General features: G+C 37.3%; 1 protein-coding gene across 6 annotated transcripts in view; it reads right to left on the reverse strand.

Moving 5' to 3' along the window:
• The window catches only part of LOC109848223 (histone-lysine N-methyltransferase EZ3), a 22,562-nt gene continuing 8,335 nt past the window's right edge, over positions 281–14,507 (reverse strand). For 4 of the 6 annotated variants that reach the window (XM_020417626.1, XM_020417629.1, XM_020417625.1 and 1 more), the window contains 10 exons: positions 14,086–14,181; positions 13,264–13,916; positions 12,319–12,469; positions 4,685–4,905; positions 3,705–3,836; positions 2,794–2,884; positions 2,650–2,697; positions 2,426–2,554; positions 900–977; positions 281–833 (listed from right to left, as the gene is read on the reverse strand). In XM_020417626.1, the coding sequence (XP_020273215.1) occupies positions 648–833; positions 900–977; positions 2,426–2,554; positions 2,650–2,697; positions 2,794–2,884; positions 3,705–3,836; positions 4,685–4,905; positions 12,319–12,469; positions 13,264–13,916; positions 14,086–14,181 (1,785 nt within the window). In that variant the 3' untranslated portion in view covers positions 281–647. The remainder of the gene's footprint in view (positions 834–899; positions 978–2,425; positions 2,555–2,649; positions 2,698–2,793; positions 2,885–3,704; positions 3,837–4,684; positions 4,906–12,318; positions 12,470–13,263; positions 13,917–14,085; positions 14,182–14,507) is intronic. The other 2 variants (XM_020417628.1, XM_020417627.1) reach the window with 2 other exon arrangements.

A 14,507-nucleotide genomic window follows, 5' to 3' on the forward strand; every position in this document is an offset into this window, starting at 1 on the left:
CCTCATCTCTGACTAGCGGGGAGGCATCACTTATGGTCGCAGGGGACAATCTTTCAATTGATGCTCTGCTGCGATTTTGGACTCCGCACTGATACAGAAGTGTCAAATGCACCAAGAGAAGTTGCAGTCTTATCATTGACATGATGCAGGGAGAAGAGTGCCCTGAATTGTCCAAGTGTGGCTCAATGCCAGATAACTCGCGTCTTTGAATGTCAGAGAAATAACGCCAAAATCACGAACAAGTACATTTCTACGTAGAAGCTGTCTAGTTCACAAAATCTGTAAACAAAAATGATTAAAACTGTACCTTTTTTGTCTCAAACACTGTTACAGTGATAGTTTTTCACATATAATTTTTCACATACCCAACAGCTTCTAAGTATTACTACTTTAAAAACAAAATAACATTCCTAATGACCTTAAAAAATGCATGTACAACTTGATATTACCACTTAAAACAATTGTGCCCGACATTATTCGATAGAATACAGTAATAAATCAATGCGAGAGAGCAGTTCGCTTTTTATTCTTTATTGACATATAAATACTTTATATATATACTGATCACACCTATATACTATATATATATATACAATCACTATAAGGCTATGTATATTTACTTTATTTAGGTGTTCCTAAAAATGGGATCAAGCAACTTTGTGTGCCCTGCTATGAGACACTGCTGAATCGTCTCTTTTTGAGCCTTCTGGTTTTCTAGCCCACGCAGGTGCTTGATCAGGTCCATAGCGATAATCATAAAATAGCTCCTCGCTGGCTTCAATGTGCTCTTTAGCAAATATCCCGACCCGGTGATCTCCAGCTACCAGCATGACCTGCAGCAAACCAATGTAGGCATAATGAAGCAAAAAAAATTTGATCATAGAGTTGATGAGCCATACCTTGGCATAGCAATTCGGGTTGGATGAATGATTTGCAAACTTTAGCTTGTCGCCCTTTCGGTAAGCATCCAACACATACTGCGTAACAAAACAAGAGTATGCCTTAGATAACACAACAACAGACCAGAGCGGCAGCACTCATCCTATCATCAGAAAATAATTGAACTTGAATCTCAATAAAGTCTCATAAAGAACCCTACCTCCTGTTTGGGTCCAACAATATATAATCTTTTCGCAACATTGAACTAAACAATTAAACCTTTCCCCCCATTGAATATACACATGTTCTTAAAATTCCTACTAAATAAAAACACTTCCCAGTTGGTACTTATGCTGAATAACTGGTATCTACTGATCTTAAGATCTCAACAGCTTCTCCCACAACAACTGCCTCCATTTTGGCTACATGTTCTAATTTTGTTCCAAAAAAGTGATATGCTTATATGTTGCTGCTTTCAGAAGTTCATGTAAAATTGACATTGCTAATTCTTATCTCCTTTGTTACTATATGAGCTACCAAGAGATAGAGGTGGTCAGACTCACACCTTTTGAGCCAACAAAAGATGAGACTAGTGGTGACTCCCACCCTATTAGTCACATCGGAAGGTGTAGACCCCAAATTCCTATTTCACGGTAGCTCATATAAGAAAATGGGTGTCACCTCATAACCTGAACCCTGTGTATGTGTGTAATGTGCGTGTATCTAATTGATCTCACATAATAGTAATGCATAGCATTGCGGAAATGTTTTGTAAATTTAGTGGATATTTCATTTTCAATAGTATAGTTTTGGCAAATGAGTGGACTATAAATCATCCTTATTGTCAAAATGACCAAAAAAGGACATGAGATTGGTGGCGACTTATTAAATAAGGCTTTGGATTATGTGAAATCATAAGAGGTATAATTGTCTTTCGCTTGGTCAAATCTCATGGCTTATTATCCACTAAAAAATAAGCTAGCGTACCCTAGCTTGTTCTTTGGTAGATTATAAGCCAAAATAAGTTACTTGCCAAACATAACATCTCAAAGTGGCTTATAAGCCACTTTGATCAATTTGAGGCACTTTTACCATTTGCCAAGCATGCTCGTAAAAAACATTACAAGAATTATTACTTGGTGCATGTTTTTGAGAATTCGGAAAGACTGGAAAAAGGATAGGTTGGAATTTATTGAAAAAGGTCAAACTAATTAGCTTTTCTCAACTTGCCAAACACTAACGCGTGTTAACTATTTTATGAAATACTTCATTCAGACACTTAAAATCCATAAGGAGAACGTGATCCAAGTTAACTGTATCCTATTTTCACTAACCCAGCTTGCTTTTGATCTTATACCATTGCCAAACAACACCTAAAGATTATATTTAAGAACCTGTCTATGCACAATGTAGAACACTTAGAAAAAATCCACAAGTCCACTCCAGTCTCGAGGCTGAAGAAAGGACTTAGGAAATGAAATGTAGAATATTGTACATGCAATATCTGACAATACATCATCCTCTATGGATCACAAATCTCACTTACCTGATCATTCAAATCAAAGAGGAAGGATGAATTTGCACGATCATAGATTTTCCCACGTTTATCTGCTTCTTTGTGAGATATTAATTCACCAGTGTATTCTCCAAGGTAATCATTCTTATTCACAGGGTTCTAAATTTAGGAGGAGAAAAAAGCAACATCAGTTATAGTTGCATGTTTTACAGCCTATAGAAACAATGTATTTCAATGATGTGTACAATGTGTACCTTTAGAAAAGCTCCCCACCCAGCAACTTCAGACTTCGCCAATAAAATCTGGATAATTGATGACATTAACAACATAAATAAATAAATACTCATTATTAAACCGGTTGTGTATGCATATAAATATACACAAGTTAATGCTCTTACTCTCTGCTGCTGCTTTAACAAAAGATTCATGTTGCCACACTGATAACCATCTCCCCTTGCTGCTGGCTCACCTAAAGAACCGTCTCCACAGCTGCAAAGAGAAGAATCTTGAAGATATATAACTGATGTTCTGAACTCCAATTCTCGTATGAAATTTGAATATGATATGATGCTACTTTAGTACTCAGAAAGCTGTACTATTCAAATCTAATTTCACAAGCGAATTGATGAATTTGAATCTAATATGAATCATCCTAATTCTTTCAGCCAAAATTAAAGATAATGGGTGGTCATCCCAGTAGTCTGAATGAAACTCAGATTAAAAGAAAATACAGTTAAATTTAACAAGAATATGCAATCCATTGAAGAACAACTCCGAAAAGCTACATAATCATCAAGAACAAAATGAAATATATGAACAGAAAACTTTTTTAGTCTTTATCCAAGGGAGAAGGATGCTAAAGCGAGAAAGTCAGTATCTGGGTACCATGAAACCATATCAGTATGGAGACCATTAACCATAACAAGTTCCTGTATCAATAGACTAATAAATTTGAAAGTCTGACTAATGTCTTGCGCATTTTCAACAAGGTACACATGACATGTCTGATGACGAATTTGTTTACCAGAAGACTTAAAGTAAAAGGTACATAGATTCTGTCCTCAGATTGATTGCTTCTATTGGTTTTGAACTTTCAAACTACTTAAATCTTTCCATCAAAGATGCTTTCCGCTACATGGCAAACATGACATAATGAATCCAGAAATATAAATATGAACTCAAAAAGGTGAGATTGCAAATAGAAAAGCAGGAAATGATCTTTAGTTATGTTCCTGTCACAGTAATGCAAAAAGTCAGTGGTCGAAAGAGCATATCTACAGAAAAGCATGAAAAGTGAGATCACAATTACCTAACCCAACAATTCCTGCAGACATCTGGGTCACATTCACGCCCAGCCGCAAAGCACGGGCACTGGCGGCTTCTGCACTGACTCTTCGCACAATGGCATCCCCTAAACCGGTTCTTGCAGCTCTTGGAGCACCTAAAAGATAATTCAAAACACTTTTCAGAAACTGGAAGGAAACTGATTTCCAATCAAATATGAGTTTATTTACTTGGAAGGAACAAGGAGATGCTCGCAATCATTAGCTTACTCCAGAAGCTCATGTTTTCCATACTCCAAACATAAATTAAGGGCAAACTTCACAAAACTACCACGAACTATTTGGGGTTTTGCACTAAACTACGAAAAACAATTTTTATTTGAGGAAATACCACAACCTTTCAAATTAGTAGAAAAACACCAGTCTTTCTGAAAAGTGAAAACTATATGGTACTCTTATGATACTACATTGGAAATCCAGTAGTTATCTGACAGTATAAATCCTTGGTAGCTTGGTAACCTTATCTGCAACTTCATGGTATTTTAGTAAAAAATAATAAAAGATTATGGTACTTAATCATGGATAGTTTTTTTCTACAGACTTGCAAGTTTGTGGTAATTTTCTCTAGTACAAATATTTATGTTGCTGTTGTGCAAAAACCTCTAAGTCAAGTACTATGGTGTTCTGTGAAATTTTCCATAAATTGATATACTATCGGAGGGTGAGGAGGGATTTCTTACTTTTTATTTTGAGTGGGTGGTTATTTTTTTTCTTTTTCTTTTTTTTTTTTTTTTTGGGGGGGGGGGGGGGGGGGGGGGGGTTTTTATTTGTTATTAACCTCAACACTGTTCTTTCTTTCTTCGTCTTTTTATTAGAAGAAAGAAAACCCACAAAAGGGGAGGCATAAACAACCTGAGCACATCGCAGAAAATGAAAGAGAAGTGGTGAAGCAGATCCAGTAACATGTGCTATTTAACATATACATCCAAGGCAATTTACTACATACCCGCAATACTTCTCACAGCAAGTTCCATTGAGCTGACAGGGGCAATCTTTTCCACACATTTGCTGGCATCCACATGGTGTATATTGCTTACATGACTGATGTTTCCCATCAGCTATTCTTTTCCGAAAAGATGGATGGCCAGCAGATTTCCATGTATACTTCAGCTTCCTTCCTCTGCCCCTTCTACGCCAAATCCGACTTCTAGGTGGCATTTCTTGCTCCTATAAAGTGAAGCCAAGTATTTTAGCGATTTTTCTTCCAAACAAGACACATTGCTTGCGAACTTAGAAAACTGGTATTCTAAACTATTACGGTTGTGTATGCATATACACATTGCAATATGCAGCCAGTTGTGCAGCCAACAGCATATGCAACAACATAGACCATATATATAGGTGGACATATGTGTGCATGGACGAATATTCAGCACGTACCATAATAGGTTTCTACTTATGACAAGTTTTGAGACCTAAAATAGCCGTTTAACTTGTTATTAGTGACCCTTTCAGTCAATTTGTTATTAACTTTTAACTACTACTTGCTTATCAGGTGTTTAATAAGCCATTGCATCATTTCTTGATGGCATTTTACATGTTCATTGATTAGTCACACATGATATCTTGGTTGTCATGAATGTTTCTGACACGTATTAAATTACTTTTTCAGATTCATTAACTTCACATCTAAGTACTTGTGAATGGTTACTAGGTAATTGTTAATTTGTTATTAATTCAGGTGTATGCCTGCCATTTACTTGCAATTACATGGTCTTTATGTTCTTTACTTGCTTCTTCATTTACATATGTAGACCATCCAACCAATGAATCAATAACAACAAACCACCACCCTCTGCCTTATGAAAACACCGAAAATGAAACTATTCCCTTTCCCTTGCCAAACCATTTTCGTTTTATAAGCACCCAGCAGGTGACCATTGTTGCCTCTAATTTAAAATGCAGCTCGTTCAGTAGCTGAATTTAGCCTCTACCTTTCAGGTCATCTTTAAAGATTCAAATGATGAAGGCTGATGCAATAATATCTTTGCATTGTCAGGCCAACTTCTGTAGACAACTTAGTTTCAACATGACTATTTCTAAGAACATCCCACCATGCGGGTTGCTCAGGTTTGAACTGTAGATCACTGAGATAAAAGAGAACACGAAGTTCATGGTATTTAAGGTAAATGGTAGCATTTGGCTCATGGAAAGATATCACGAGTTTAATTCAAGAATAAAAGTTAATATTGAAGAAGCTGTTCACCCTCCTTCACAAGCGGTAATGAATGCCGAAAAATAGAGTTCCTATAGTTTATGACACCATAACTTCAATAATTGATAAAGAAGGATGATCTTTTTTATATTTGTTTTGTCTTCTAGTTTTTTTTCCCTTTTTATGTCTATGATGGTGGGCTTAAAAGGAAAATTTGAAGAAAAGCTATTTGAAGCCATTAGTGATGATTCATTATTTAGAATCAATTATTCGGTAGGGCGGTTTGATTGAGGATGATGTGGTACATCGAATTAAATCAGAATGGTTAAAATGGAGGACCTCCAGAGTCTTATGTGACCACAAAATATCTTTGAGATTAAAAGGTGTTAAGATTTAGAGAGAAAAGAATTTCTTGGGAGAGTTTTCCCTCGCTCTATACTTTATTATTTATAGAGATTGATTAGTTACAAATTAATCTCACAAGCAATGTGAGACTAAACTAATGTTAAACTAATACTCACTCTCTTCTAACACTCCCCCTCAAGCTGGAGCATATATATCATGCATACCCCGCTTATCACAAATAAAGTCAACCCATGTTCGACCAAGTGATTTTGTAAGAATGTCTGTCAACTGATGTACTGTCGATACATGTTTTGCCGTGATGCTTTTGTCCTCGAGCTTCTTGCAGATTACATGACAGTTGACTTCAATGTGCCTGGTTCTCTCATGAACACGAGATTCTCAGCGATGTGAATTGTTGCTTTATTGTTGCCATATGGACTCATGGGATATTATAGAGGGAGACAAATCTTTGTCAATAGGTCTCTGATCCAAACAATCTCTAGTGTCACATTGGTCATAGTTCTGTATTCTGATTCTGCACTGGATCGAGACACAACACTCTGCTTCTTACTCTTCCATGACACCAGATTTCCTTCGAGAAAGACACAATATCCAGTAGTCGACCTCCTATCAAAAGGACATCCAACTCAATCTACATCAGAGAAACCTGCAACTCTAGTGTGTTCTTAATCTGAGTAGAGAATTTCTCGTCTTGGAACATTTTTTAAGTACCTCAAAATTCTCATTACTGCATCCAAGTGAGTAGTTCTTGATGCGGACAAGAACTGAATCACAACACTGACTGCGAATGTGATGTCAGGTCTGGTCACCGTCAGATAATTTAGTTTACCCACCAATCTCCTATACTGCCCAACATCCTCAAGAAACTCCCTCTGATCTGGTAGTAGTTTTGAGTTTATATCCATTGGAGAATCACTGCTTCTGCATCCTAACATCCTGATTTCTGAGAGCATGTTCAGGACATACTTTCTTTGTGATAGAAGAATATCATTCGTTGACTTTGCAACTTCAACGTCTAGGAAGTATGTTAGGGAACCAAGATCTATGATTTGAAAATGTGTCTGTAAATACTTCTTCATGTTGTCAATACCAGAAGCATTATCTCTTGTAATTACAATGTCATCCACATATACAACTACCAGAATTTGTTTCCCATTCTAAATTCGTCAGAAGACAGAGTGGTCTTTTTGTGAACGACAAAGCCCAAATTCCTAAATAATCGATGCAAAACATCCAAATCAGGCTCTCGGAGACTGCTTCAGACCATAAAGTGATTTCCTTAGCCTACACACCTTCGCATTCTCCCCCTGAACAACAAAACCTAGTGATTGCTCCATGTAAACCTCATCATCTAGAATACCACTAAGGAATGTATTTTTGATGTACAACTGATAAAGTGGTCAGTGATTTGTCGCTGCTAACAAAACAAAAATCCGAACAGATGTTATTTTTACCACCGGAGAGAAAGTATCTACGTTATCCAAGTCAAACACCTGTGAATAGCTTTTAGCAACCAGTCGGGCTTTTAGGCGTGCCAAAGTTTCATCAGGATTTAACTTGACAGTGTACACCCACTTGTAGCCGACGAGCCGCTTTCCTGGTGTAAGTGGGACCAAATCCTAACTCTCATTTTGCTGCAAGACCCTTATTTCGTCCTGCATCGCTTGGTTCCAACCTGGAATAGACAGGACTTCTGACACATTTTTTAGAACCAAATATGAGTCGAGGGAAGTAACAAAAGATCGAAAGGTCCTTGAAAGGGAAACCAAAGGCTGGGGTCATTGACGTCCTGGATGTGATGCTCGATGAACTCATAAGCCTCCTCTCTTACTTATGTTGGTTGAAGGCGAAAGTTCCAAAATTGATTGACTTTGTGGGTAGAGGATAGGCGATCATAGGAGACAAAGTTAGAAATAGGATATTGAGTACAAGTTCGTGCCCCTTTTCGAAGTGCAATAGGAAGGTCTTCCGCAAAAGGGTGTAAATTTGCACTTACTAATTCAGGTTCTTCGGACGGAGGACGTGGTGTTGAGGCTGATGTTGGCACAAGAGCAGGAGCAGAGCGACGATAATAAACTTGAATTGGGACGTTAAACCTAGCTGAATCTTTGCCAGTAGCGCAAATAGTATTGTCAGCGGATGAACCACCACCGTTAACCAATGACTCTTGCAAGATTAAATAGTCATACTCATCCAATGATAATGAAGATGGAGAATTAGAATGACCGGGTTTATCTTCAAAGAATGTTACATCAACAGATAACACAAGACGATTGAGTGATGCACAGAAACACTTGTAACATTTATGCTTTCGGGAGTAGCCAAGAAAAATACCTTTAATAGACCGAGTGTCAAACTTTTATTTATTTGAACTGTGATTATGAACAAAGCACAAAGAGCCAAAAATCTTTGAAGGAAGCGAAAAGAGATCATCGTTAGGGTATAGAATTTTGAAAGAAATTTTATCTTGCAGAACAAAAAAAGACATTCGATTAATCAAGTAACATACTGTTAAGATAGCTTCCCCCCAACATTTTTTGGGAACGTGGCGATGGAATAGCAAGGTCTGAGCAATTAGCAATATCAATGAGATGTCTATTCTTTCGTTCAACAGCTCCATTTTGCTGAGGAGTGTAAACACAAGAAGACTGATGAAAGATTCCATGTTGTTCAAGGAAACTAGTGAAGTTATCATCCAAATATTCATTTGCATTATCATATCAGAAAATTTTTATCGAAGTCTTGAATTGATTGACTATTTCAGAATAAAAGAGTTTAAAAGTAGAAAAGACTTCAGGCCTAGACTTGAGAAGATAAATCCAAGTAACATGAAAGCGATCATCCAAACTAACAAGGTATCGAAATCCCAATTTAGAAGTTATTGGGCATGGTCCCCAGACATCAGAATGAACAAGATCAAATGGCTTAACAACCCTCTTATTGACTCGATTAGGATAAGACACACGATGGTGTTTGCCAAGTTGACACGACTCACACTCTAATGAGGAAAGAGATTTAAACTGTGGATTTAGAAGCTTGAGAACAGAGAGAGGGATGCCCTAGTTGACAGTGGTATTGTAGAGCTGATGAGTGTCTGATACAAGTTAAATGTTTGGCGTCCAAGTCATATTTATAATGGCCATTCTGCTCGTCCCGTCCCAATCATTTTTCTCGTGACCATGTCCTGAAAGACACAATGTGTGAGAAAGAATATAACAGTACAATTTAGTAATTTAGTAATCTTACTAACAGATAAAATGTTATAGGGAAAACTAAGAAAATAGAATACGGAGGAAAGGAAAAGACTCGGGGTAGGATTGGTGTTGCCGACACGCTGAACAGGTGTACGTGAACCATCAGCTAATATAACTGAATTAGATATATGAGAGAAAGAGGACAGGATACATTGGTTCCTAGTCATATGATCAGTGGCACATGTATCTATAATCCAAGTATGAGATGAAGACGATGTAAGTAAAGATAAAAGGGTACCTGTACTTTTGAGAGTAGCAGATAAAAAGAAAGACGATGTTTGTGAACTTTAGTACTGCTATAATAATTGAAATTGACACTGCAGCTTCACATCATGGAAAAATAACTGTGGTTGAATTTCACTATCGAATGAAGTGAGGTTGTCCTGACCAGTCATGTAAGTACCCTTGGCCTTCTTCTTTTCTAATTCAGGACAAATATATTTGAGATGTCCTGGCTGGTGGTAGTAGTTACAAGTCTTGATTGAGTCATCGTCATGAGCATGTCTGCCCTGAGATGGACCTCCACGGCCACCTCGTTGATCACCTCGACCTCCAAAATGACCAGTGTGGTAACCTTCTCTCCCTTTAAAGTTTCATCTACCTCTTCTAGGACCATCAGTATGACTTCCTTGTCCATAAGACTATCCAACTCTGAGTGGCAAGCACAGAGCGATCCGCAGTGAATGTGAGTGGCTGTGCAAGGACAATGTTCTTCAGAAAGTGATATAAGTCTCAGCCAGAGAACTAATGGTGGAGCTCCTCATGATTTGTGGTCGAGCAGAGGAGTGAATAGAATCTATAGTGCCTAAGTAGGTGAGTATCATAAATTTGTTTCATTGGTTCTGCATTTATTTTACATGCCCGGTAATAAAAAAAATTTGACGAAGTTCCTCAGCCAGACGATTGAACTCATGATAATGATCATTCATTGGTATATCATCCTGATTCTTACGAAACAGCTCTTGAATTACTTCATATGCCCGATTAATATTACTGTTATCTCCATAGAGATCTTACAAAAAAAACCCTAAAGTTTCTTCACTGTCATATAATGAAGAACTAAATCCTGAATTTTATGCTTCATAGTATTAAGAAGTTGATGCAAGATGACACTATCGTCCAATGTCCAAGATTCTGATGTCGGAGTAGGAAGGTCTGTCAACAAATGATCAGTTTTGTCTCGGCCTGTCACGTAGATTTCAATAACACGCTTCCACTAGAAATAGTTAATTCCATCAACTTTCCAGTCAGTGATTCTACTAGAAAATATCTCCGAAATTTTCGTCTGGACTGTTAACTCAGAATTCTTGAGTTCCTCAAATCCGACCATCATGAAACAGACGAGTAGAGTTCAAGACAACACCCTCCATAATTTGTACTCCAAAATGGAAACAATCAAAGTATGTCCATGTTTAAGAAAATAAGTATTGAATTAGCCAGTAGGCTGAACAAGTCCAAAAAACCTAAATGTTTAATTTTGAACCCAAAGGTTAAAGTGCAAGAACCCGAAGGTTAACATGAAACCCGAAGGTTAAAGATCAAGAACCCGAAGGTTAAGATGGAACCCAAAGGTGTTTTTTTTTAACAAGACAACTCGTGTATCTGATTCAGATTCAAAAATAAAAAGAGAGCGGCGAGCGACGGGCATGGCGGCGGCGAGCGAAGGCCTCATAGTGGCGACGGTCATCAACGGCGAGCGGCGTCGGGTGGGAGTTGTCGCATCGGGTGAGAGAAGCTCGAGGATGAGGATGTGGATCAAATGGACGAGGACGAGTTGTTGTCAAGGAAGATGAGGGCGAGGGCGAGGGCGATGGCGAGGATGAGAAAGATGAGGACGATAAGGCGGCTGTAGGGTTTTGGCGGCCTAGGGTTGGGGTCAGGCTTAGGAATTTGGATTAGTATAAGGGTTAGGGTTAGGGATAGGCTCTGATATCATGTTAAGATTTGGAGAGAAAATAGTTTCTTAGAAGAGTTTTCCCTCACTCTATACTTTATTATTTATAAAGATAGATTAGTTACAAATTAGTCACACAGACAATGTGGGACTAAACTAATGCTAAACTAATACTCATACTCTCTTCTAACAAAAGGAAAATTTTATAAAACAGTTGAAAGACCACCAATGCTTTATGGATCAGAATGCCGGGCAACTAAAAAATAACACAGCCAAAAAACAACCATACCAGAAATGAATCGTTAAGATTGTCTATTGGATATGAGAAGATAGGATAAAAAATGAGTGCATTTGTGGGAAACTAGAGGTTATTTCTATCGAGAATAAAATGAGAGAGAATCGACTGAGATGGTTTGGTTATGTACAAATTAAATACATCAATTAGGAGAATTGATAAAATTATAGTAAACGGAGCACAAAGGCCTAGAGGTAGACTTAAAGGAACTTGATTAGAAACAATAAAAAAGGATATGATAATAGGTAACTTTTGGGAGATGATCCATAATAAAAACAAATGGGAGATTAGGATTCATGTAGCCAACCCCAAATTTTGGGATAATGACATGGTTGTTGTTGTTAATGCAGTCCACAGTAGAAGTTTGTCTTCTGCATGTTTTGCAGGATTGCAAAGAATACTAAAGAATCACTGAAGGTATACAAATAAGTCTATGAATTTTATATAGGAGAAAAGAAGACTGTTTATAGACAACTTACCAGAATTCTAATGGTCATTCCCTTCTTTTGAATTTAATTAATAACTTCTTTAGTGCAGGATACATAAAAAGTACCAGCTATGGATGCACAATAACAATTAGCTATGCATGCACAAATCAGAAAGAAAAAGTATGCACCATGTAATCATGATCACCATTTCCACTGTCTTCCATGAACGAGTTGGTTGACATTTGCCTGCTCAACAGTGTAGCTCCATCGTTGAACATGTAATTTGATACCTCTGTGCAGGTTTTGAGACCAGAAAGCAGGTTTCTTGCTATTAGGCAACTGTAAATAAGCACTAATGAGCGCAAAACATGAATGTTGTATTAATGAACATATGTGTATCCAAGCAATTAGCACCATCGCTAGCAAATCCGAGGATCTAAGGCAGACTTTTAATTAATATAGGAAAGAGCCTACAAAGACAGCCACAACAAAATGGAAATCTGTAGATAAAAATCACTGACACTCATACATGAAGAAATCAAGGAAAATCAAGAAATTAAAAAAGGTAATTTGTCATATATCTTTAGTCATTCAAAGAAGCCCAAAAATTCAAAAAAACTTTAAAGAATGAAAAAAGCTAACTTGAATGTGAATTTTTTTCCACAAGAAGTGTGCTACATTAATTCATGTTGAATGCAATAATTTCGTTAGAAACCAGCATCAAAAAGCAAGATTACTGCTTAATATCTCCACATAAAATTTATAGTTAAGTTTCATGCATCCAAGGGTAGATGTTATGATGGAATATCCTTGATTATATCAATTGAAAAGATGTTCTCCTCATAGTTCCCTCACACGCAAAAGAAAAGACCTCTTTTTCGGGTGGGGTTCATTAATAAAAATAGTGTAAAAATTAAAAATTAAAAAAAATTACTGTCTAGAGTGCAAATACATAAAGTATACAAACTGATAGTCTGATACAAATATCACAAACATTAACAGGCATTAGGCATTATTGACAGTTCATTCTGCAAAATCTGATTTACTTTGGAAGCAGATCTGAATTTTGTAAACTTAATTGCTCTAAAGTAACATAAAAGTACTATGGATAACTACTATTTGAATATTTTTACCTATTCTTTCCAAATATCTCTACCCCCTTTAGGTAAAGATCTTTCTCCATACTACTCCATCCATGCGAACTTTGTGCCTTTCTGAGATTGAATGGATTGTTGGCGTCCTTAGCACCCTTTTCTACATCAACCGAATTACTTTCATCACTGTGAAAAGCATTTGTTTCAGAAGAATTTCCAATAGATTCATCTACAGATTCCTTATGAAACTGATATGAACTTGTTACTCCAACATCTAGACAGTTTCTATCGCTAACTGCTGATAGTATCTTCTGTTTCTTATCTGCAGGATTAAGAAATTTTCCAACAGAAAGATTAGGTTTCACCAAAGACGTAGTTTCATGCTTCAAGACCTTCCGCTTTCCAGTAACTTTCAAGGGAACTTCTTCCACAACTGCGTCCGAATCAATGGCAGCTCCAAGATGTTCCACCCTGTTGGTGGTCTCTGCTTCACCTGAAGAAACAACTAGCAGACTCCTCATTTTGGTGCACATTCGCTCTGCTGCTAAATTTGAACCATGGTCATCAGGATTTGAGTCAGATTCAGAGGATAAGGCAGTACCGGATTTGCCTGTTGACGTTATGGGATCCCTTGTATGTACGTCAGTGGGATCAGAGATGTCATGACACAGATTGTGAACAGCTTCTCTTCTCTAAGACAATGGAAAGGAAGCAAGGCATTAGTTGAGGAAGAAGATTCATAGAGATATTTGGACGGATATAAAGTAAATAAGTGACGTTATATATCTAATGATCTCAATGAAAGCAAAAAATCAAAGAAATCTGTAATAACCAATGCTCCAGGGTAACCATTTTGATTACTTTCTTATAAATCCTTGGAATAGGATGACGTGCCAAACTAGAGCAAGATACTTGAAGTGTAGACTTTATTGGGGGTATTATGCTATCATAGTGTACCTACAGAAGTGAAAGGAAAACTCTAAAAGACAGTTTAAAAGACCAACCACATGTATGAGGATGAAAATAATATATTAGTATCAGAAAAGAAAAACGAATGCTTCCACTCCCCGAGATATTTGAATCGATGTGTTGTACTCAAGTTGTCTGGTAAAGAGTGTAAGACCCCTTACCTTATTTAAAACTTCCATCCACCCCCTTATTCGTTACATATTTTAAAGATATTAATGCTTCCGTTACGTCCCTTTTTATGCCTCCACTCCCTTATTTAAAGCTCCCATCTATCTTACATCCATCCCTCTCACCCAGCGACTGCCCACTCGCTG

This window comes from Asparagus officinalis, chromosome 7, assembly GCF_001876935.1.
Source record: "Asparagus officinalis chromosome 7, Aspof.V1, whole genome shotgun sequence".
Taxonomy (NCBI): Eukaryota; Viridiplantae; Streptophyta; class Magnoliopsida; order Asparagales; family Asparagaceae; genus Asparagus; species Asparagus officinalis.